Raw genomic sequence first — 26,025 nt, forward strand, 5'->3', positions numbered from 1 at the left:
AAAAATCGGAAGAATCCCGCCAAATCCCGACCATCTGGCAACCCTAGATATAAGATGTAGGAGGAATATATCCCTTCGCCTGATCAAGAATATAATAAGACAAAATCGAGTATGGCAGTTAATTACTTAGACAGGCGATGGGATAACCGTAACCCACATTTTTATTTCTGGTATAAAGGAACATCTTCGAATTTCGTAAATACATTTTTTACAAGGCGTTCAATACGGTTGTAACAGTATATACTTACAGTACGTATGGAGACACGCTAGTTCTTAGGGGCCTGATGGTAAAGGGTTAAGTAATCATATAAGAAACACACGAAACAGATTCTGTCCCTGCCTGCGTGGTGGTTATGGGACCGAACGAAACCAGAAAAAAACATTCATCGGATTTTAAAAACTATTGGGAGTTGACGGAATCTATAATGTGGTACTAGGCTATTGGGTGAAAAGAATAGACTTACTACTGGGGTATTGTGCAAAAAATTAAAGCCTGTCTAATAAAATGGTTTCCAAATCAATCTCCATCAGAAGATGACTGAGACTGACCCTTCGCATGATGGGTCCCCATAAAAATAGACATCAAAGATGGCTTACGAGCAACAGCGGTGCGCATCGAGTGTAGAGAGACCCGTTCTTAATTAATATTTTTAATATGTCTATGTCTCACGGAAGTTTTGTTATTAAGAGTGTAGAGAGACTTGTAGGTAACATATTAGTATTACCATTATTACCAACTCCTTACTTAGCTTTGCATCTTCCCCTGAAGACCCAGCTCGCACGAATTGTAAGTCCACCCTATACAGTCGGCAAAAACAAGCCAGAGATAAGAGGCATATCCCACCCGGAAGAAAGTGGTGCTTTTTCTGAAGCGCTCAGGTATGTAACTACGTGGAGTCACTACTTCTTAACCGCTAGCCACAAATTGCGACCTGCGTTGCCTTGGTAAAAACACTCAAAACCATGAGGCGATAGAGTCATCACTCATCACATACGACTAAGTATTTTTTTTATTGCTTTAACGATTTTTATAATACATGCTTTAACACCTAAATAATAATGCTTTAAAAAACTCCCCACTTATTAATGCATTTGTCTATTTTGATCTTTTTTTGTTACTTGCCATTATTTTATTAGGTAGGTACATTATGTGTTACTTTGATGCTGGACTGTAAGTACGTAAGTTACGCAAAAAAACCGTTTTAAAAGAGCTTTAAAACGTACCCGTAGCAATAATTTACCTTGAGCTTTACTTTTTATACTGTAATCGAACACGTTTACATAGAAGAGGCGAAGACTACCGTGTCTAGTGAATAAAATGTGTTTAAACCACGCCCGGCTTGGATGGTGAGCCAATGGGGCCGGGTGCCGGCGAGGGAGTCGGCGCAGGACCCGCCTTGCCACCGCGGCCGACTTAGTTGACATGAAACAATCGCGAGGCGCGGTCGCGTTCCCGACCCACCACCACACAACAACTGTACTCCAGGGTGCTCTACCATACATCCGTCAGTGTTTGCGGTACCCCAGTGGGTCTGAAATGACTTAAAAGATGAACGAAGGCAGCCAAATTCATAGTTAATGTTTGTTTTTTTTTTTTATTTATGAGTGAACATTTGAAGAAAATCAACAAAGTGTTGGGTGTAAAGGTGGAAATGAAGGTAGGACTCTAGTTGCTACACGTATCATATATTGGATCATTGCAATATTAGTATAGGTAGCTTTATATTTTACAAAATGTAAGTAATTAAGTAGGTACCTATGCCTACTTATGCTTAAAAGCTCAGCAGGGGAAACGTACTCCATAACCTGAAAATGAGCGTGGAATTTGAGTAATCTTTTGCTCAAAAACCTACAGTAGCCAGGTAACTACATACGTCACAAGGAACTATTTACGTTTGCTTTATTGTGTAGGTATAGTTACCTACCTACATTTTATTTGAAATATCTTGAGGTAGTTTGGAGCTACCAGGACCTAAGTCCGTTGCACAATTACACAATCAAGATGCCGGTTTTCTTGAAATATACATATAGGAATTATACATCATTTTACCTTAGAGTAAGTTGTACAAAGCTTGCTGCCCATGCACGTCCACGGTTATCCTTCCCGCCCCTTTCCCCTTCATATTTATCGAGAAAGTGTTCCAGGTAAACGATTTTCTGTTTAGTTCGGAAAAAGTATAACGCCACGAAAAAGAGTATGTAAACCAATAAAAGTTTTTTACCCACATACCTTCAAAAAAGCCCGTTTTAATGTTGTACCTACTTACGCGAGGCTTTCGTGACTTCCGATTTGGGCAGTGTCACTAATATCTTGCAAGTAAAGGAAGGTTCTTGGACTTTTTGGGGAATATGCCAGGGAACACAACAATGACAGTAGGTAGCTGTCTGATAGGAAACTCAACACGGCTATCATTCTTAAACTACTAGGTAACTATTATTAGTTGTCAGGTTTAAGAGCTGTTAAGCCAGTATAACTGAGCGTTATACCTATGCCTGTTGACACCTTCAACTGTGCGTTTAGAGAAGAGGGTATGATAGTGGGGTGAACAAATAGGATCGGCGACACACCACAAGATTGGTCGTCGGTTTGTCGTATTAGTGCATATAGGTCAAAGTAAAGTTTTTCTTTTACTTCCAGCTTGCAATGTGTTGTAGACTTACTTGACGCTTTCTATGATGTTCTACTAGGTATTTTTTATAATAAAATTATTGATGATGAACTTAATTGATTTCTCTTTAAGAATTACTACATTCACCCTCATCGTATTTCTTTTAATTATATTTCTATGATATATGTGCCTACCTAAGTAAAGTAGGTAGAGACAGTTGGATAGGCAGGCATTACGTACTAGCCGTAATATTCATGAGTTAGGTATAACATAAAATCACCACTTACCTATTCCTTCTGCGACTTCTACCTACCTATCTCGTTCAATTACAGGAGATTAATAATACCTACTTACTACACAAACACGTGGGTACATAAAAGTTAGTCAGCAAAAGAACCAATAACTGCACAAAAATATTGAAGATTGTGGTCTTGGTATACAAATCACCATACCGTGATAAGTACCTACATACATTTTACCTGTGAATCGATGGTGAAGTGTAGGCCTATTGCAGCTATTGCAGCGCGCCGCAGTCGCGCGCGCGGCGTTTCATTTCATCGGGAACATCAAATCCTGTTATATGTAGTCCTTTAAAGTAATGTCATATCGCCATCAAGAATTTAGCTCTTAGGTATTTGTCAGTGGGTTCAAGCAGACTTTTTTTATTTTGATATATTACTATATCAAGAACCCAGATTAAAAAGCTCCGTGAACATTTTTGGCTTCTTCAGGTGCAGAACTCTACATACCTACCTACATCTTTATAAAAATTGATGGTTATAACTAACGATATTAAAAACAATGGTGTTCTATTTAATAAAAGGGTTTTTAACATTGCCTACTCATGTTTTATTGCTATCTGTGTATAACAAGCAATGTTAATTAATTATTTCCATGAAAAACTTGGAACAGCGTCATGTTTACGTATTTCATTATAATATTATTTTTCATTGCAATTTCTTATGAAAATACCCGTTAGAAACATTTCAAACTTTATGCACCATTTGAAGCAATTGATTTTACAGCTTGCAAAATGTTACATGAAAACTTATAAAACGTACAATAATAATCAATCAAATTTCCAATTCAACTAATGGTGCTTTTTGTACATCGGAATTATGTCCTTACATATCTACTTTTATGTTCTTTTTTTAAATCTAACAGGATTCATAATATGATTTACGCATACCTACCAACTATGGAAAATCGTTCTGATATACCTAAGTGTATTTTCATACAATGTTTCAAATTAATTAACTTTTTTATTATTGTGGTATAATATCAAACGGGAATGAAATAGTTATTCTATTAATTTATGTTGGTAATTTACTCGTCTTACTGTACCTACTTGATCTTTTTGTGAAAACATTACCTACATGTATTCAAGGGCAAATTTACCAAAAATAGGCGAAATGAGCTCTAATTACTTGAAAACGAGTAACATTGCGCCCTAAAACCTGGTCTTTCGAATATATTATTTTAATTAGGAGGGATAAAAATAAATAGGTAAACAAATTCCAAGTTTCTCAAATTTCAATAATATCTTACATGAATCAGCCCACTTACAAAACTAGTTAACTAAGAATAGTTTTACGACTAGCAAAATTTTAATCAAAAGTAGGTATAATTTCAGAATTATCGAGATAAAACGTAAAAAGCCCGCGCGATCGCCTAATCTTCCGTCGCAAGTTTCACACGGAGCGCCATATCTTTTGTTCCTTTCTAATTTCCTGGCTTTACGGCTCTTACTCGTAAAAGTGACGAGAAAGCTTGAAGACGGTCTTCCCTTATCGCCGGTCTTCGCAACATTGACCTTAGTAATTTAAATCGTACTATGGCTCCTGGCATAGGTAGGTACGACTGGTAATCGTACTGGTATAGGTACGATTTAAACGACTAGGTATTTTTGAATCGCATTAGGATTTCGGTGTCTGGCAATATACAGTGTATTCGGGTAATACCGAATGTCGGATAATTCCGAAATTCAGATGAAAATCACCCTTAATTCCATCATAATAAAAGTCTCTTTCGGAATTATCCGACAGTTTTCGACATTCGGAATTACCCGAGTAAACCTTATATTTATTTTTAGGGTTCCGTACCCAAAGGGTAAAACGGGACCCTATTACTAAGACTCCGCTGTCCGTCCGTCCGTCCGTCCGTCCGTCCGTCTGTCACCAGGCTGTATCTCACGAACCGTGATAGCTAGACAGTTGAAATTTTCACAAATGATGTATTTCTGTTGCCGCTATAACAACAAATACTAAAAACAGAATAAAATAAAGATTTAAGTGGGGCTCCCATACAACAAACGTGATTTTTGACCGAAGTTAAGCAACGTCGGGCGGGGTCAGTACTTGGATGGGTGACCGTTTTTATAGATAATGGTACGGAACCCTTCGTTTGCGAGTCCGACTCGCACTTGGCCGGTTTTTTAAATTAACCTGCAGTAAGCAATGAATATGCAAAATGTTTCACGGATGCAACTTTAATATTGATGGAACGAGTTAAGGATGACTCACGTTAGACCGGGCCGTGTCCGGGCCGGCACGTCCGGCGCATCGTTTTCTATGGAAAGCGTCACGTGATCACCTGTCATGTCATAGAAAAGTAAGCGCCGGAAGCTCCGGCCCGGACACGGCCCGGTCTAACGTGAGTCAGCCTTTAACCAACTTGTCGACTAGTAGGTAGGTACCTACCGATGACAGTCCCAAAGTCCCAAGTCCCAGTTCGGAAAAATACATTTCGACTAAGTTAATTTACCTAATCCCAGAATACTCATCTATCTAGATAGTTAATATGACCAAGATACTGGAATTTTATATGCATACTAGACGGGCCCGCAGCTCCGCTCGCGTAAATAAAATAAAGAGTTCGTCTTATGTTTAGTTAAATACCGACATTATTATGTATTCAACCCTGCCATGGTTTAAAACTGTGATAGGGATTTCTTATTTGTAGCCGTTATTTGGATAACTCAATTCGCAAATTTATCAAAAAATGATGTGATTTGATAAAAGGCAAGATTGTATTTTTTCATCTACACGTATTTATTTAAAACTTGTTTCAAGATAAAATTATTATTTGTTCTTATAAGCCTAGTTGCAAAAACGTTCATTAGATAAATTTTCGCCTTAAGACGAATATGGACGACCACCGCCCTTAAATCGCCTTTTCATACAAACATAGGTAGTCTAGTCCTCTCGGTCTTGCGATAGCTCTCGCCAGTCGCCATGGCCGAGGTTGAGCAGGTCTTGAGCAACTACGTCGTTTCAGCGGTACCTAGGACGTCCACTCGGGCGTCTCCCATTTTGTTGTCCCAAGTACCTGCGCTCTCTTCACGACACGATCCTCTCCCATTCTCTCTAAGTGTCCGAGCCACCACTGAATTTAGCCGCTTTTGTCTCTCAATATTTCGCCACTATATCGGACCACATCCTTATTTCTATGGCAACAAAATTATATTACGATATTTGGCTGACTGCTGACTGTACATTTGCTTATTTTTATCAGGTCGCTCAATAATATCTGAACATGCACTTTAATCTACCTACATAACTTACTATCAACTTTGTATTTTTGGCCCATCTCAGCATTCTTAGCCCGTTCCCCGGACGAATGGCAATGTTTGCCGAAGCCGTGAAAGTCAATCTGAATAATATAACTCAAAAATAAATTTAAAACAAGAAAATACAAATTGATAATAATAATATAGTAATTACTTTGATTGATAAGAATGATAAGTCATATATGACATAAATCACCCGTATGGGCTCTATAGACTAAGCTTGAGGTTGACAGCACTTTTTATTTTACTTCGTGTAAAAAATCTCAGAAATACCTGTATACCAACATGACAAACATAATTTAGTTTACTTTAACTTACGGATTATTTGGTCTAATCTGTAGCACCGCCAAACGAAAGCAACCGAGAGTTGCCGAGAAATGGCCGATGTCGTAAAATGAAGATTGTTATGAAAATTTCTTTTCCTTATTGTAAATTAAATACGCATCGGAAGCAATAGTTTTTATGTTCTAGTTCTATTCCCATATGTAGATAATTGATTTGAACAGGTTCTTCTTATCATACGTGCGTCGTATTCGAGAAACGTGTCAAAAACTTTTTTAGAAATTTGTAAGGCGCCATCTCGCTTCTTCCCACGTTTTTTATCCCGTTCTGGTTTTTCAATTTTATGTATATGATGATTCACGCGCATTTATAACTGCCTTCATAACGATACTTAATTACTTATGACATAACCGACTCTCCCTTATGGGGATTTTCAAAAGACTATGGATGCAGTTTTTTATTAAGTACTAAAAGATTGTTCTTACTATCCTAAGATGTAAAACAATACATCGTGTTACTTGTGATCTTGGTACTTAGGTAGGTATGTGGGTAATCCGGACTGGGCCTGGCTGCTCGTTCCATCAAATCCGATTACTGTAGAATCGGGTGCACGCGATAAATCGTCGCCGCCGTCGGCTGTCGTCGGCGGCAATTCGTTACGTTCCGATTTACCGAAAAACTTATTCGATATATGAGAAATATGGCGGCGGTTGCTTTGGGGACTAATATGTTATTTAAAGCGAGTTTCGGAGCCCCGCAGCGCTGCCACCAGCTCAATACCGATATTAATGATCGGAATGTATCACCGGTCGTCAACAACAGACTGGCGAATGTCTTCTTCCTGCGGAATCGAATATTTAATCTGTTAACAGCCAAGGTACAAACTTTCCATATTGCATAATATTACTTAATGTGTTTTTTCTTCTAAACACTAGTTTTATAATATTTTCGAATTTCTACTGAATTAAATATAATTCTGAGATGTCAAAGACACGCTACCGAAAGTCGTCAATGTAACAGATTTTCAAAGATAAAGAATGTTAAAAGGCTTCAAAGTGACAGGGGAGTTGAAGTGTAGAGGAGGATTGGGCTGTTTATAGAATAAACAAGGGCAAGATGCAGGTATTGAGCGCACGTCAGGGCGCGGCGGCGGGCGGGAGGCTTTGTGCGCCATGACGTGTCGTTCTCTGCGCTGGGTTCCGCGCTCAGCGCAGCACCGCACGGGCTACGCAACCATACAAACTTACGGGCTACACTTTAGCCAGCCTCGCTGATATACTTCCATTATGTTTCCTAAGCAGTAAAGAAAAATAGAGTAACTATACTCGATGTCCGTGATACGAGTATTGACACTTCGTTATTTTAACAACAATACTTTTAGTTACCTAGGTACATACCTACCTACTTGTAAATTATAACGTCTTACAACACATACCATTAATTTAACAGACTTTAGTATGATAGTGATGTAGGGGAGGTAGTAAATCAGGACTTTAACAAGGGGTCCCCTACCTCCCCTACTGTAAAGCTTTGTAATACTCGTAGGTATCTCTGAAATAAAGCTCAGTTTGCGTTTAGGTTTCGGGGATCTGAGAGACAATAATTATGAACTAAATGTACGGAACTCAACTAATGTTCTGTGTTCCATATCGGAGCTTCATTTTTTAATAAGCCCATCTTTTCCCTGGACGACGTGTTGATACGAGGACGAGCATCTCACTAATCAATTGTCCTCTTGAAGGTCATTGTTACACGACCAGAAAAAGAAATAAAAACTCACCCGGACTTTGATACGCACGACTATGTATACATATAATAAATGACTTGCAGTTTTTGTGAACGTTTAATATTTTGTGACCTACATGCTAACGATGTTTATTAATATGTAGGTATATTAAATTAAAAGTTGGCATAGGCTACAATCAGAGCCACTTAATTAATTTAATGTAGGTACCTACATATTTGTAAGTAATACATATGTGTAAATAATTAGGTTTTACACCATGCATAATACATACTAACATTAAGAGGACGTAATATTTTAGCTCCGTGATATGTTAATTTTACTAAATTAATAATCTTTTGAAAGCTTAATCGTTTTACTAATAGCCAGCAAAGCGAAGATTAACCCGTTACGAGCGCGAAGTAGCCGCTGTGAGATTAATCCACGCACGGCGAACACAAAAACGTTGCGTTTCTGTTGTTCTCGCTGTGAGCGATGTTTGGACAGTGACAGATGGCCGGCACCTCTAGCCTGGTAAACATTTTACACCTCTGTTTATAATCGGACTCGAGAACAGAGCTGCGCCGACGCATTAGTCACTGTGCGCGCATACCTACGTGTGTTCGTCTGAGACGACTCCTCTTGCGACTCACGGTTAACTTGTTTATACTTTAACTAATGACGTCATTTCTGATTTACTCGTAACTTCTAGCGGCCACCATAAAACCAAAATTACCAATGGTATTAATTAGATTGCAGTATCATATACATTTTTTCGTGTTAGATTCATTGATTCTCGATTGATCAGTCAAATGAAATAGAGGTATAAGTAATAAATTTTGTGAGTATTGCAATATTACCAGCAATGCATCATAAATCATAATACTTAAGTATTTCTATGAGTAGAACTCCTAGTAGTTCTATTAGATATTGTATAAAATACCAATGACATATGTATCATTCTTACTGTAATAATTACCTTACAATATGTATAATACATATTTTTGAGACTAAACGGTTACAATAATAACAAAGTGCAATGAAGTTAAAAGTAAACCTACGCACGTACCGAAGTATAGGTATCGTGTCAGAGGGCTAGTGGAAGTATCAAACGGTTCTAAAAGGAGCGAATCCTGATCGATCAGTATACAATGCAACAATATGGGCTGCGATGATTAATATAGCCGCGGTCACTATGTGCTCTATGCTCTATGGCTCGCGTATGGACTCCAAGAATCCAACCCTATTAATATTTCATCAAACAGATGCGTATTGACGGCAGAGTTTCGAGCCGCGTAATATTAATCGAGTCCTCGATTTGTGAAGATCAATGCTTTATTCGGAACTTGTGATCTTAAAATTTGTTTTAAAAAACGTTTTGTTTTCATTGGTAATGCTCCACCATCTGCTTGTTGGATCAAAAATAAAAGGCATTTGATTAAAAATTACAGATTCGCCACCTACATAACATATTGTACGTTAGGATAAAAAGGTACCGAAAGTACATTGTCTACGTTTACTTAATTATTTATTGACATTACATAATTCATGTTTATTGGGAGATTAAGTTCAGAAAGAATATAAGTATACGCATAAGACCGGGCGTAAGGATTACCCCGATTTACAGCGGTCAGTTGAATTATGAACAGATTCGGATTATGATTAATAAGGTGTGGTGGAGCGGTTCTGAGTATTTAAGCAACAATAATGCGAAGACGCTTTGTGGTGATGATTTAGGGACCGCGCGCCCTCGCATCCGCGCCCTGACGCCTCGCGTACGTACCTACGTACATATGTCATATACATATGTGGCTTTCCATCATAAAAGGGTCTTTATGCTTCATCTGCAGTAAGAACCTTATCAAAATTTCTGTTGGAATTGCAAATGGAAAGGTCCTTATTGCACTTGAAGCATAAAGACCCTAGATGGGATAGAAAGCCAGATATGTACTTGAACTGTACATATGTATATATGTGCATATGTATATACTATATACAGCGCGCTGCAAAAATGCATGGGTGCATCATGAATGGAATTCGTTCATAAAGTGGTCCTGCACTTTTGCAGCAGTGTGTACAGTTCAGGTGCTCGACTCTTAACAAAGAAACATCCTCACCATAAGCGGGCCAGAATAACTCTAACCGATTAAGCATAACCGTCAAAAACACGATCACGTTTTACGTGTGCACACAAGTGGTTAAATCAATTAAAATAGGCAGACTGAACTGAAGGTTAAATATTTTTTTATAGATGGGTAACCCATATCCATCTCAACAGTTCAGTATTCATCACAGCAACATCATCACAAGAGTTTACCAAGAGATAAATGCTTTATATCACAAACGTTTTCCAATTAGAATGAATGTAGGCCCTACTTGGCTTACGAAGAGAAAAAAATTCAAAATGTAAATAGAACTTATTTAAACGTACAAAATGACAGAAATATTTCAATAGGTTCGAATACATGACGACGGAGCTGAGACCGGGACAGTTTTCTGAAAGCGTAGTCCAAAAAACTTCACTTGTTTATTGTACTTATAGGTAAATCTGTATTTATTTTAGCATGGTTGTGTTCAATATCCACATAATATTTACAGATTTGAAATCATCTTAACTTCATTTAAATATTTAAAATAATAACAATCAATCGCTGACAATGATAAATTGAAAAAGTTCCCTAACAGCTGAATTTTTGTCATAAAGAAACTGGAACAGACTTGAATAAATTTCTTATTAACGTTCCCTATATATTACATTTTTCATTATAAATGAATAAAAAAACGTTGTGTACATTCTATATTAAGCGCGTGCTTACAAATGCCTTCGGCTATCGACCACAATAGAGCAGCAATACATCACGCGCTCGCGCAACATATTAAACGCGTTGGAGCCTCTTTGGCCCCGGCAAAGAAGTTAATGTTATTGGTCAGGGTGCTTCGCCTTGTAATCCCTTTAAGTGTTCATTTCGTTAGGATTATAGATGTTCTGCAGGTTATAATTTATCAATTGGTCGCTTTGAGTGCCTTGAGCTTACTTGCTATTGTGTAAGTACTGGAATATTGTACTTTTATTTAAAAGCGCTGGTGACGTACGTCTTACATCTCTATATATTAGTATTTTTCGATCAACACCAAAATTAATAAAATTCATTACTTGAAAGCCTTTCCTGCACAAAACACTTTAAGTAGGTATACAATCTGTATAATTAAATACACTTTTTAGCTATGGTTGAATGGTAAATATTTTTACATAACTATTTGGATTAGATTTGTTGTAGGTAGGTATCTTACGGCTACAACTTTCCTCACGGATTTAAAGTAAAATACTTATGTTACTCTTGGCAGTAAAGTTTGTCCGTCACTCATGTCTTGATTGTCTTGAAACCCTTGTAACGCACAAGATTCCAGTTTTTAAATCACTCCGTATGCTTGTAGAAATAGAATCCCTCTTGCTCAGGTCTCAATATGGGCATGAGAGGTTAAACATTACGCAAATAATTATTTAGGCGGATTTTCTGGTCCCCACACTTTCCCCAGGAAGAAACGTAAAAATTAAAAACAATTTAATTGAACAAATAATATTCGGTAACTGCAACATGAATGGGATAAGTAATACAATATATTTAAAATACATATGTTCTTTGACTTCTCAATATTTTGGCAGCTGGTAAATTTACCTACCCCATTTTAAGTATGTAGGTAGTTAGTAACTATTAAGGAAATAGTGTGTTCGAGAGTGTTCCTCTGCGGAGCGCTACGAGTAAACATAGTCCGTGAAAAAATTTTAGAAAATTATTGCGCCCCACTTCCTACATAACTGTCACATTATTGGCGTAAAATGCTTAAACATGGCAACAATTTAGTTTGGATTTTTTTTAGTTCCATTTTATTTAATTTCGACTATTTAAGTATGTCGCACTAATATACATAGGTGAATGCATGACGAATTTGTACCGTGACGGTGACGGGTGTAGTCGACACTGACAACACGTTGTACCTAACTGCTGCGGTAAGGATATAGTTAGGGAGGCGAGGTAGCTAAATGGCGTAATTCAACGGCGCCCTCGAGACCTATCAAAATCGAAAGATAAAATAATTTCGAAAAGAAAAGCTCGTATGGCAAAAACCATTTTAGCGGTGGGTTTGGCGTGTACGGTTTTTCAAAAATGTTAAAAAAAACAGTTACTTGGGCATTCTCGAGCGCGTCAGATATTCATACTACGTATGCCCCGAGTGCCTCTGATAACAACGGTATACTAATCTGCCGGTTTGCGTGGTGGGGGTAGGCATATAAAGTAGTCAAAAATGCAAAAAAAAAAAATTTACTCGAGCGCGTCAGATTTTCGGAAGGGGTGTTAAGTAGGCCCCAAGGAAGCTTCCTTTAAAAAAACTGACGATTTCGGCGTGACGATAAGTTACGATGAATTTTTGAAAATGCAAAAAAAAAAAGTTTTTTTGAAATACTCGAGCGCGTCAGATTTTCATAGGGGAGGTTTATCTCGGTATCCTGAAAGCATATTTTTTTAATCTGACAAAAATGTTGGTGGGTTCTCTTAATCTGACCGAAAAAGGTTTTTTGGTTGAGTTTTTATGATGCTTCAAGTCAAAAAGTTTTAACTTTGGACAAAAATGTAAAGAGACCTTTTTTATGTAAAATAAAATTACCTTTTTTGTTCATTTAAACTTTTTTTTTGTAAAATGTATCGTTCGCGACTTATATGCCGCAACGCGTTCTTAGGAAATGGCTCCTCCACACTTCCGGTCATGCGGAAACCGGCAGATTTTGTATTTTTAGTAAGTTTTAGATTATATTCTTCAAAATAAAAAATAAAAAAATCGCGCTCGAGAATGCCGGATTAACATTTTTTTTTACAAGTTCGCGATTCTATAACTCGGCGGCGTCAAGGACTTATCGTCAGATTAGTTAAATTTAGTCTTTAAACACTAAAATCAACCCCCAATATCTTAATCTGAGGCGCTCGAGTATTTCAGACTATCCATTTATTTTTACTAATCTGATCGTCTATCCTAGGCGCGCGTCACTACATATAGAGCTAAATACTTTACAAGGTTGTTCTATTAGGTCTAAGGTATCTCTCATATCTTAAACTGCCACGCTCGAGTATTGCCGAAAATTCCCCTATTCGCCTCCCTAACTAATAGCACTTGTCTCGCATTGTTACCCGATCCTTAAACTAAGAATGTAGGTTATCTACTTAGATCGGTGTCACGCCGCCGAACAGAAGACAGCGCGTGTGAAACACAAACTGAAGTCTTTATATCCATAGCCACAGTCTGACGTCTTAATACTAAGCCTGTTGCAAAGTCATACTTTAATGTCTTATATGCGAGCCCCCGTCAATCAATAAACAACCGTATAATTCAGATTATACGTTACAAATTAGTAAAATGAAGGTCTCTGTATGAACAGACGCGTTTGTTTACAGTGCGCAGGAATCACTTGTGTCAATTTCTTTCAGTTCGTTTGGTAAAGGCCGCTTGCGATGTATGTATGTATTTCTTTGGTCGGTGTTATTTCATAAGATAAGCAAACATTTCGGTAGGTATTTTTACAAATAATCAGAAATGAGGTAAAACTGCCAACCTCTATAGGTTGCTTATAAAAGGTCCTATCTGACAGGTTGTTGCCTGTAGTTTATACACGGTGTTTTTTAAAGTCCGTTAATTTCAAGGGTGCATTTCGCTTAAATTAAGTAACTTTTTAAAAAAAAACCGGTATTCTAATAAACTCTATTATGGAGATAATCAATAATTTATTTTTTGATAAAGCCCCTACGAACGTGTACACTTGCCTTAGGGACTGTTTACTTACATTTTGATTAGTGTTTAGTATGAGTTTATACAGTTGCTACAAAACGCAAGTAGAAGATGTAGTGCGTAATTGTTTTCCATCGTATTTTCTCGGAAACGTTCATATTTGTCATGCTACTTCAGTCAACCTCAGTACTTTTACCGAGACTGACTGAAATAGCAGGACACGTTCGTACGTTTCCGTGAAAAAACGATGGAAAATAATACATCTGCGTAAGTAAGTACTATCTCGTACGATCGATACCTATTAGAAAAGTCATTCATAGGTATGTCATAGTTTTAATTTTTTGTGGATTTAAATATAATGCCCGTGTTACAACAACGCTATGAATTACTTTTTACAAAAAAAAAATAACTTTGCCATTCAGTCTGCTTCCATACCAGTGTAGAGTCTGTGCGGAAAGATGAGAGTCGTGGAATGTAAGGGAGCCCATACATTTCACGACTCTTCTCTTTCCGCACGTACTCTAGTTGTATTTTGTCGTCGTCAGTAGGTTTATTTTTTCAAATCCATAATTTTAATTCTAACTCGCGCAAGTTTATCAGTCCTAACTATTCGATTGCAGCGTCATCTGCGTTAAGCTTAGCGTTTACCTTCATTTACATATGTAGGTATCGTAGGTACTATATTTAATCTTGCTTTACTCGCAATTAACTTTCGAACGGTCAGTTGACTTGCACTCCTACATAATATACCTACTCATTATTTAAATAACACTGGGAAGAGAATGAAATATGTACTTATGTTAGACGAGGAAGTTTGGCGTGTTTTTGTAGACAAAAGAAGGCAGTATGAATGGCCGTGCAGCTGAGCAGGTGCGTGGGCGCGCGGCACGAGCGGCGCGGCGCGGCGCGGCGCGGCCGGAGCGGGCGCCCCGTAGCGCGCTTCGCCAGCCGCGCCAAGGCTTCACACATCGATATTCACTCTCGCAAATAGCTTCAATTGACCCATTCATATCTGAATTACTAACGTTATCTATTACATCGACAATGCATTTTAGCCATATAAAATAACGGCATGTGTACAGCAATACATACACTCAATAATGGTCAATGCGGCTTAAAAATTAGTTAGGTGAGCATAACGAAAAACGTAGAATAGTTTGTAAAAAATATGACTATTTCAAGTTTCTCAGATTGCCCTCTACATCTTTTTATTATTTTTATTTCTCTTAATTGAAATTGAACGCATACCTATCTTGTTGTTAATTTTATTGGGTAATTGTCTATAGATTTTGACGACATTACAAGTTATTTGATAACAGGTTTTGTACTTAGATTAATTTCAGGGAACGAAACGCCTTCAAAATCTACGAGCAACATAGTAAACATACTTATATGAAAGTGATTCTGAATAAATATTTATTGACCCTGCTGATCAAGGCGATTCTTACGAGCCTTAACTCAATGAGTTTACATGATTTTATTATTGTGTTCCTATGACCACCTTCTGTCATGCTGACCCAAACCAACTAACAAATATTGTGGGATAAATAAGAGCTGTTTAAAAAAATTATAAGAAAAATAAGAACATAGGTAGGTAGGTTAATCATTCAACGATAGCGATAAACAAAATGTTTTGAAACTTTATGTTTGGTAGGTATAACGTTGTGCCGAGTTATCCGCATTTGTCTCTATACCTTCGGCACGGTTATGAACAAAACTTTTAATTAGTTTATAAATGTTCCCTGGACCCTATGAATATTAAAGCGGCTCGCCGGCGAACTAATTTACTACTTTTGAAGCGCTTATTCAGAATCGAAACTCTGACGATCACCGACTGGACGCAATTAAAGCCGAAAAACAGAACGAGCAACGCTTATTAATAATATTTCTATTGAGAAACAACTGGCGCCTGCGGCTATTTTTATAAGATAAAACTCGAAATTTATACGTCAATATGAGTTTGTCGGGCATTATCGTAAAACGTGAATAGTATTTAATAGTTGATGCAAGAGGGCCGCCCCTATTAACATTTGAGTTATTTGACAGTTGTGTTGTGCCGGCCTGCCGACTCGGCTCGGTCCCGGCGTGGCCGCGGAATCACACTCTGGCCTAGCTTACCTAAATACGCTAAATTACTAGATTTTTAATATATCCAATTGACAGGTTTGTCACTTATGTAACGATGAGAAAATATGAACTCCAATAGCTTAACACAGTTTTTTTCGTACTCAGGCACGGTAAAGGCAGGTAGTAGAAATTTGTTTTATTCGCAAGTGTCCTAACATAAGTGTCGTAAAGTTAAAATAAGACACTTTGTATGTTAGGTAAGGTAGATAACATTAAATAAATGTCGACATGCGCAATAACCTACATATATTTATTATAAATACATACATACCAGAATCATTAGTATGTTTATAAACTTAAAAGTTCGTAAGCACTTACTACTTCGTTTCATTATCGTTTTAGATCCCTTTCACGGGTAAATTTGAAGATGAAGTCAGTCATCCCGAAACACGTAATGGACGATTAAAAAGGTTAGTTTTTTTCTGTATGCAATAAATAGAATGATAACCGCGACGGGGGGCGGCACCGGCCCGCCTAATTGTTTGTAATTAGCGCTCCATGCTCGCCCTGCGCCTGCGCCCGCGCCGCTCTCTCGTGTTTATAGACTGTTTATTGCTTAATATTATGTCATGATAGGTTGAAATCGATTATAGGATCGAACCTAGTTGCTTATGAAACATGACAAGAATCGATTCAAAACAGTTATCGATGATAGACAATAAACAATATTCCTCTTTCCCATGAAATTATTGGTTGAAAGTAATATATTGAAACCACTTCTTTTAGTTATATGTGCGGTTTTTTGAAGTGAAAACTTCTTTAGTGGCGCTGGGCACTTTATGAGGTGGGGAAAAAATGATAAACTCGAGACAGCGTAAGGCGATCACGTGACCGTAAGGTTTAGATGGCCACTCATTTATATGGCATTTAAATCAATAAAGAAAAACTCAATGACATTACATGAAAAAGGTTCTAATCTTGTACGGGTTGAAATACGAGGATCTCACAGTTACATTCTAACTTTATATCACTCCAATATAATTCAATATAGCTACATCTTGATGAAATCGCTAATAAAAGTGAACTCTAGTACTGGTGAATAAAACTCAAAATATCATGACCAAATTATATTTAGATGCGAGGTCTGCAAGGTAACTTTACAATTTTTATTCGAATTTTAAACAATTAACGCTACAAACTTGAATTTCGAATTTTAAACAAGCTCACTGACCAGCAATTTCGGAACTAAAGTTATTCAATAGAAAGGAGGATGTGTCAATTATACATAGTGCTGCAGACACACTGACTTAATATTAGAAATAGACACACAGAGCGGAACAAAAATGTCAACAAAATGTGGATCAGAATGACATTAGCTGCAAATTTGCATTGATGATAAAAACGCTTACGTAAATTTTGAGTCAAGATAAATGTTTTGTACGGAAAAGAACTTACTGTCGTAAGCATTAAGTGTCAAATTTGTAAACATTATTACCAACACTGTTAAAACTTTAAGTCCGATGGCACTAAACGTAACTTCACCTTTGTATTTACGTCAAACAACGTCAAACGAGAATAATGAACGAATGGAGTCCCTTTGGTACATTTTAATAGGTATTACTGTACAGAAAAACCGAAGTAATAAATGAAACAAATTTAATTTGATCGGGAGTTCAAATAAAATTAATTCATGGTAACAACCCGTGTAAGTTATCATAAAATAAATTTATAAATTTATTATATTTTCCTTGAAATAAATTCAACTTATTAAATAACTGTGTATTTTAGATCTACATAATACTCTTCGCACTTTCGTTCTTTGCAATATAGTGCACGGGGACATTCAGGTCGCTACTGGTACTGATTGGTTATGGTCTTTATCAAAAAAATCCTGTGGTTGTCACTGTGTTCAGACAGGTTTAACATTTACAGTTAGTCGATGTAAGCCCTTATTGGTCGTGTATATGTCGGAAACAGGGAAATGCGCCGCACACACAACTGCCGTTTTGCCTTGTTTAAAACTGCATCACCCCTATCTCTTGCTATAATAGCAGTCCACTCTGCACGTCGCATAGGTTTTCTTGGAAATCTTGAATTTAAACATAATATTATATCTTACGAATTCCATATAAAAATAAAAAAGTATTGGCCTCACATCGACTCATTAGATTTTTGTTCCTTCACATCCCTTCTTTGGTACTAACAAAATAATTTATTCAAAATCATGAAATTACCACCAGATTACATAAATTATGTAATGCTATCCAAAGAACTAACCGAAAGAAATACATTCCATGCTTTTTCCTCGTTTTATCATTGTTGTTTTTGCATATTTTTACGACCATTTTACGACATTGTTGACAACTTCACATTTGAGCGGTCCATACAAGACTAAACGAAAAAGTAACGCGTGATCTGTTTTAACGTTACTTTTGCGGGGCCATTTTTTGCGGCTGATTGGGTATCCAGTTCTTATTCTATATCAATGTGCAGACATTTTGGACTAGTCATTGAGTTTTCACTTCTGTCGGCACTCCCGGAGTGCAACCCGTTGTTTTTTTTTCGTAGTTGGATCGGTCATGAACAGCAAATAACGAGAAACAGTTTTTTAAACAATTGCCGCGCTATCTGCGTTAAAGTTTGCGCGTTTATCCTCATTAGAGTACAATGTGTTTGTTAATAAAATGACTCTATAAATAAAGTAAGTACATTACTTTTACTTTCAGTTTACAGTCAGGAATTCCATCACTTTTCTCGAATTACATGATAAATAAATATTATAATATCAAAATATTTACCATTACCAAAGTGATGCCTTATCGATTTGCAAACACAAAAATTTTTTTGCTATTCGAAATTAGGATGTACATAGCGTCGATTGAGTTATTTTATTACCTTACGAGGAGTTGAAAATTGAAAAATTGAAAATGATATATTTAGGTAAAGGTTTCGTTTTAACAATACAGTTAATGGAGTCTCCTAGTAAGTATAATATACCTGTGACAGGAGACCCCGCTCTTCCCAGCTAACATTTTTGTTCTAACAATTTATTCGTTATACATTTAAAATTTGATTTAGTTTAGTGTAATCTAATCTAAAAACTACTTTACACTAACTTAAGCTAAAATATACATTTTTATTATTATTAAGTGTGCGCGCGCGTGTGCGTGTGCGTGTGTGTGTGTGTGTGTGTGTGTGTGTGTGTGTGTGTGTGTGTGTGTGTGTGTGTGTGTGTGTGTGTGTGTGTGTGTTAATATTGTTCTTAAAATATATAGCTTTCTCATAGAGAGTAGACCTGTGGTCCTATATAGCTCTTTAGTGGAAAAGCGTTGAGGTTTAGAGAGCATAACTTTAATTAGGCATCTTTGTCCTCTTTCAACCTCGATGAATTTGCTTTTATTGCCACCGCCCCAGACTGGTATACAGTAAGACATAATAGATTGTCCAAGGGTAATATATATTTTGATTAGCAAATTAGTGGGAGCAATTTGTTTTAGGATTTTAAAAATCCAAACAATCTTCCGTATCCTGTTAGTAATGTACTCAATGTGTCCGTGCCACGAGAGTCGCTGGTCAATAACTACACCAAGATATTTAGTTGACGTAACCTTTCCTATTTGTTGTGTGCAGTTACAGTTCAGGGCGTCGGTCAGGTCACAATTGTGAATTTTTATTTGTTGCTTGTGTGGCGGCTGTAATATTTTATATTTAGAAAAACAAATAAAGTTAGTTTTAGAGGTTCTAAAATATTTCTTACTTATAGGGTTTTATCGCACACCCTTCGAGTTTTCTAACGCCTCAGAGATAATATTTGTTTTGTGATAATGAAATAAAATTAATTAACGGTGTTAATGTTGTTATAGTAGTAAATTGGTCATATGTAGGTACATTAAGTATCTTTTACAAATCGTATTGTAAAAGCTCAGTAATTAAATCGTGTCAACAACTCCGAGTGGGGTCTGTATCAGGCGAGGCGCAAATATTTAAAAGTATGACTCAGGCTGTCTTTATTTCCCCTCTAAGGGTCCCACATAACCCACATTCTAATTAAATAATTAGCAAATAACGGCAGATGAGTCGATATTGTGTATTTATTTTTAGTTTACATATGTAGTACGTGTATGTGTAAAATAGTAGGTAGTTTACATGACTGCTACATAATCAAAAGCATTAAAATACGATTGTGGGTTTATGTAACGAATGAAATGAGTTTCATAAAAGGATTGCACCACACGAGTATTTTAATACCTAATTAATTAATTATGTACAGTTATATACACTACTTTATCTACATCAATATCATAAGCTTTACAAACTAATTAAACGTCAAATGGCGGTAATGCAAACTTTTTCCCGCATGTCACGCATCCGTTGTTTTTTTTTATTCTGAGACAAACTACAATCGGGGGCCGACTACCATATCGTTCGATATCAAGTAACGAGAAAATTGTTTGCAACTGACACTTCATTTCAAATAAAACGTCATCTCGACTGATATCAGGCGTGGCTCACTCCGCGATTTCGTCGCTTTACTACACGTGGCTAAAAGTACACCCGTTCCATACCAATTTTGGTGGTTAGCCATAAGCCGCGCGTGGCGCTGTCGCCACCTAGCAGCCATATCTGTCCTGATGGTAACAGACGCGTTTTGTTAGAGAGTGAGTCTTCTGTACCTAGTACTATTATTTATTCTGTGCTGATATGAGAATAGAGACCAAATCAAATTTCTTTGTTTCTTAGAGATTCAAATAACAAGAGGGGTATTGTTATATATTGTTTCGAGCAGGTGATGGGAGTCGAAATCAAACACCTTATGTGTGATAGTATAAGAACGTATATTCTCTAAATGCCTGCCTATATATACACGTTAGGTTGCGCTGACAGAAGCAATATGCGTTTATGTCGCAGTAAACCAAAGCGTTACTGCTAAACATTGAAACTGGCTAGTCGCCATATTACAAGATGTTCTAAATTTGAATGTACCTAATTAATAATTAAGGTATCGGTTATCGATAAAGTAGAGTTAAAATTACGATAGGTACCACCCACAGATACAGGTTTGTTAATATAGGCCGTTAGCTTATCGTTTCTGAAAAGGTATAATATTATAGGGAGGTTATGATATTCATGTAGATAAATTAATAAAATATGTGTTTTTTTACTAAAGTAATAGTAGTTTATGTGACTGTACATAATGAAGGGCATTAAACACGAGTGTGGGTTTAAGAAGCGAACGAAGTGAGTTTCTTAAAAGGTACACACGAGTGTTTTAATGCCTAATTATGTACAGTTACATACACTACTTTATCTACCCACATACCATAAGCCTCCATGATGCATTCAGGAGCCGCATATTATGACCGGCATCGCGGCGTTGTTCAGGGCCACTAACAGTAATTATTAGTAAAATAAAACAGAAAACAAATGCGAAAATGAAGAAATTTATTTAGAGCAATAATTATTATTTACAGTTTGGATGGTGCAATTATTATAATTCACTTGCCCAGCTCGGACAGAAGTATGTTCCTTTGTATTGTTTCCTTGACTTAGCTGGTAATAAGTTATTTATGACTTATGACGTTAGTTTATTTGTCACGGATATCAGGAGGCGTCGCCGTAATAGCTATATCATCTTGATCGCTCATTTTATGGTTTAAATTCAACAAATCGAATAATTTTATGCAACAAAACAAATTTTAACCGGTAATGGCGGCAATGAAAAGTTTTCTGGCAGCTGTCATAGTCTTTTTTTAATTCAGAGACAAACTAGAGTCGGCCCCAACTATCATATCGTTCGATATCTTACTTACGTGCGACATTTGTCAAATTTGTTTGCAAATTAACAATTAATTTCGAACTAAACGTCATCTCGACTGATATTAGAATAGAGATCAAATCAAATCTTTGTTTGTCAAAGATGTTCGAAATTTGAATGCATAATATCTATCATCGAAATCGATGTTATTATTTAGCAATAATAACATTTTTACAGATAAGAAATTTGTTCTAACAAAACAGTCAATTTTTATGGTGGTCAATAATGTGCGGTGCTTGAACGCATCATGGAGGGTTTATGATATTTGGGTGCATATTTTTTTTTATATTACACCACTACAGTAAAATTACATAAAAAATATAGGTATATTTCAACAAGTATGACAACTAATGTAACCTACTATTAAGTATCAATTTTTATTGAATACTAAATAAAAGGATTTTTAAATATTTCCGCAATAAATGGTGCTAATGTATTAGTTCCCGATGCTTTAAAACATACTTTACATTAAAACAATGAACTTTAAATAGAAATTAAGAAAACTATTCATATTTTTTATGTTATTATTTACCGATCAAAAAAATAATTCTAATTCTATCCAAAAATAATTATAATTTCCATTTAACTGACAAGATGTTTAACACTTTCTGTCATGTCAACAATTGTTTGTCTTAAATGTCATTATGTCAACCAGAAAACAAATAGACGATCAAGTGAAGTAGTAGCGTTAAGTGTTAGGTAAAAGGGGTCTAGAATCTGTTCAATGAGGTCTCATTTAATTCGGTATCTCATTAACAGGGTGTTTTTACGTAAGTAGCAAATATGATTTCCAATTTTATACTAAAAACGTCATACTTAATTAAAACCTATAATGTTTCATACTTAAATATACCTACCTACTCCAAGAGCCGAGTACCATTAGATGTAAAAATATTGGTACTTAAGTATTAACTAATCTGTTAGCACCTATGACTTGGTGGAGGACGAGGTGATTACGGCAGATGACTGAGATGACATACGTACATAATATTGCCTCTTCAAAACTTTAGTGAAACCTACATCTGTTGAAAATTGCAATTATATTTCTCTTTTTTTACCTGTTCTGAAAAAAACAATTACCAAGAAATGCCAAATATTTATTTATACAATTTAAATAGTTAATATGTACCTAGTTATGAAATTATGCGCTGTGTATAGACTTAATAGACGAGTACTACGTTCGTATAGACACAGCACAGTAGGCATGGCGTCAAGCGTGAGTTGGCACACAGGCACGCAGCGGTGACGTCACTCCGAGTCGGAAGGTAACGGGGCGCCACGCCCAGCCCCGCCCCGCAGTCGGAAAGGCCGGATGAACCCTCCTGTTGGCACAACTACCGCGGCCGCGTACTGTCAAAGGATTCATACTCGTATATAGTACAGTACCTATTGTGATTTAAGCTACAATCTGTGATCGGTCATTTGTATGACCTGAACGTCCAATACCTAAATCCAACCCCGGTTTTGTTGAAAGTAAAATTGTGAGTTTTCTTCGATATACTTTAATAAATGATATTAGTCATATTGAAATGAAACTAAAATAATTTATTTGAAACAACACACAATCTTAAAATTAACAGATTTACATATATACCTATATGACATAGTTTAGAACTAGTTGTCTCAAAGAGGATACCACTAGCATGTGTCGGAGCGCATAGTGCAACGACGCTGATTTTCAATGGACCCTTATTAACTATTATTATTAACACTTACACGTAAAATATGGCGTTTAATTGTGTTTACTTTTCGGGTACAGAACAGATGTTTTGAAAATGTTTATGAGATCGTTTTCGACTGTAATTCGGCTATTATATTCAGAAAATTATAATTATAAAGACGAAAGGCAGTGGTGTCAAGCTTGCTTGGAAATTCGAAAATGATGGAAAAAAACTGTTGGACAGAAAGTAGATTATTCTGAAAACAAAAACCGATATCGAAAAAATGAAAAAGAAAACTCCCGAGGCAGATAGACTGTCTACACGTATAGTTTGGAAATAGTTATTTACGATACAAGTGCTGAAAAGAGGAAAGCCGAAACGAGTGGCTATAAATTAAAACACGACCGAAGGGAGTGTTTTAAATCGACACGAGTTGCGAATTACATATTCGCACGTGTATCGTACAACGTTTTACAGTACATATGGCCCTTTAAACTTTTGACATACGCACGAAAAGTGCTATTTTACGCACTAGTGCGGGAAAATAGGACCATATGTACTGTAAAAACTATTTTGGAATCGGTTGAAAACCGTAGGCTGGGCAGGTGCCCTTACCATTGAATGATTATCAGATTAGTTACCCCGAAGAGTGAGATTCGGTTATATTTCCGAAAGTTATAAAGACAGACGAAAGGCAGAAGTGTCAAAAGATGCAGATCATTTGTTTAGAAGTTTATTTTAATTTTTCCTTGTATGTACATTAGTTTTTATATATGATGTAATAATAAAATTAACATATTATTATTAAATTATATTACAAACCAACACGTTGGTCTGACCAAATAAAGGAAGCCACCGCCTCTTCCAAGCTACATCAAGTACCTAGTGAGGGCTACTTTGGACCGCAACCGATGGAGACAGATTGTTTATTTGAGGGGTTCCAGTGACCACGATCCTCAGTAATGAGGGACCGACCAGAGAGAGAGATATTACAAAGTGAAATATGTCAGTATTGATAACAGTTTCCTGTAGGCACACATGCGGTTGCTATGTGCGAGATGCGACACTAGTAAGTAGAAATGTAAGTAGAGTCTGTGCGAAAAGAGAAGAGTCGTAGAATGTATTGGATCCCACACATTTCACGACTCTTCTCTTTCCGCACAGACTCTACACATATTATCAATCACAGTTTACTGTATTTTCATCGATTTTAGTTTACTTGGGCGATCGTAAAAATAAAATTGAATAAAATGGATCTCTCCGATTTCAATGGACGAGCAGAGGGCTGAACTAGATATTAACAGTACTTTTTATTGTTCATGTTCATTTTCAATGTCCTCCGAGAGCTGCGAGAAGTGCGATATCTGTAATTTTTTTTTAACGCACTTAAATCTTCACGGTTTTTAAAATGGGGGCATTGCTAGTTGGAAATCTAACGAATAATAGCATGCATATAACTTAAATAGAAATGCTATCTAGCATCGAGGTAGCACTGTAACACACGATGTATGCGAGGGTTACTTGCCGACTACGTGCCGCACTCTATTTGTGTTGGAAGAAACATTGTGCTGACGGTCGACGTACCTGCCTACCTTTTTACATACAATATGAACTGCGCAGAAATGCGGTCCGGCCGTACAAACCAGACTGTCGTCGACCGAAAGCAGCAATGCAATTTTTCCAGTACCTAGGCCTAAAGCGTAGCATTTTTTTTACAAGGGCTTTGCTACCGTTAATGCCTTACATTCGGGAAAGACTTTTTACGTAGACATTAATATGTCACCGTTGAGAATATAAATAAATTTTATACCTGCATATTCTAACACGTAAAAATGTCACATTAAGGACAGTGGGATGTTTTTCATTTTAAGAATGCTACCACAATTTAATATAAAAGAAGCATACTATTCGATAGCGTAACATTTGCATATATTTGAATGAGGCTGCTGTCTTATCGTATGACGGATGTTCCTTGTGACCCGCGTCATCATAAAAACTGTAGAGCGCTGCGAATGGTGTGAAGCTGGGCATTATCCGGACGGAGCCCGCTGCGCTATTCTCCGCTTTGTGTGCGCGGCCTGCCCGCAGCGCCTGCACGTCAACGACGTACCTACACGTTTTAATTTCATAAAAAATGCCCTTTATTATCACTGTAGAAGTGTTGTTCAAAAACAATGTACATTTTGGGTTTACATGCAGTCACCACTATAATTAAATTATAGATTGTCTTGTCATGTTGAGAGAAAATGTCTGTAGGTACATTAAAACATTAACAAGCTATAGATAAAAAAAAAGTAAAGCCTCTCTTGTATGTATGTAGGTATTTACATAGTAAATAGTAAAGATGTGGAGTCGCGTTTCGTTTATTTCATTAAAAGTGTTTCAATCGATATAAAATATAAATAATCCATCCTACTTAAAATTTTAAGTTGTCAAAGTCAAATATATAATTTTTTTTAAGGGTTCCGTAGTCATAGTCAACTACTACATACAAAAGATGCTTTACTTATTTTATCACCCAA

The 26,025-nt window shown here is 36.6% G+C and overlaps 1 protein-coding gene across 2 annotated transcripts in view; it reads left to right on the top strand.

Annotated features, from left to right (window-relative positions):
• The first annotated feature begins 1,225 nt into the window (after positions 1-1,225).
• The window catches only part of LOC134804856 (LIM/homeobox protein Awh), a 56,511-nt gene continuing 31,711 nt past the window's right edge, over positions 1,226-26,025 (top strand). Inside the window, exon 1 of one of the 2 annotated variants that reach the window (XM_063778140.1) lies at positions 1,226-1,658. In XM_063778140.1, the coding sequence (XP_063634210.1) occupies positions 1,602-1,658 (57 nt within the window). In that variant the 5' untranslated portion in view covers positions 1,226-1,601. The remainder of the gene's footprint in view (positions 1,659-26,025) is intronic. The other variant, XM_063778141.1, reaches the window with a different exon arrangement.

Source organism: Cydia splendana, chromosome Z, assembly GCF_910591565.1.
Source record: "Cydia splendana chromosome Z, ilCydSple1.2, whole genome shotgun sequence".
Taxonomy (NCBI): domain Eukaryota; kingdom Metazoa; phylum Arthropoda; class Insecta; order Lepidoptera; family Tortricidae; genus Cydia; species Cydia splendana.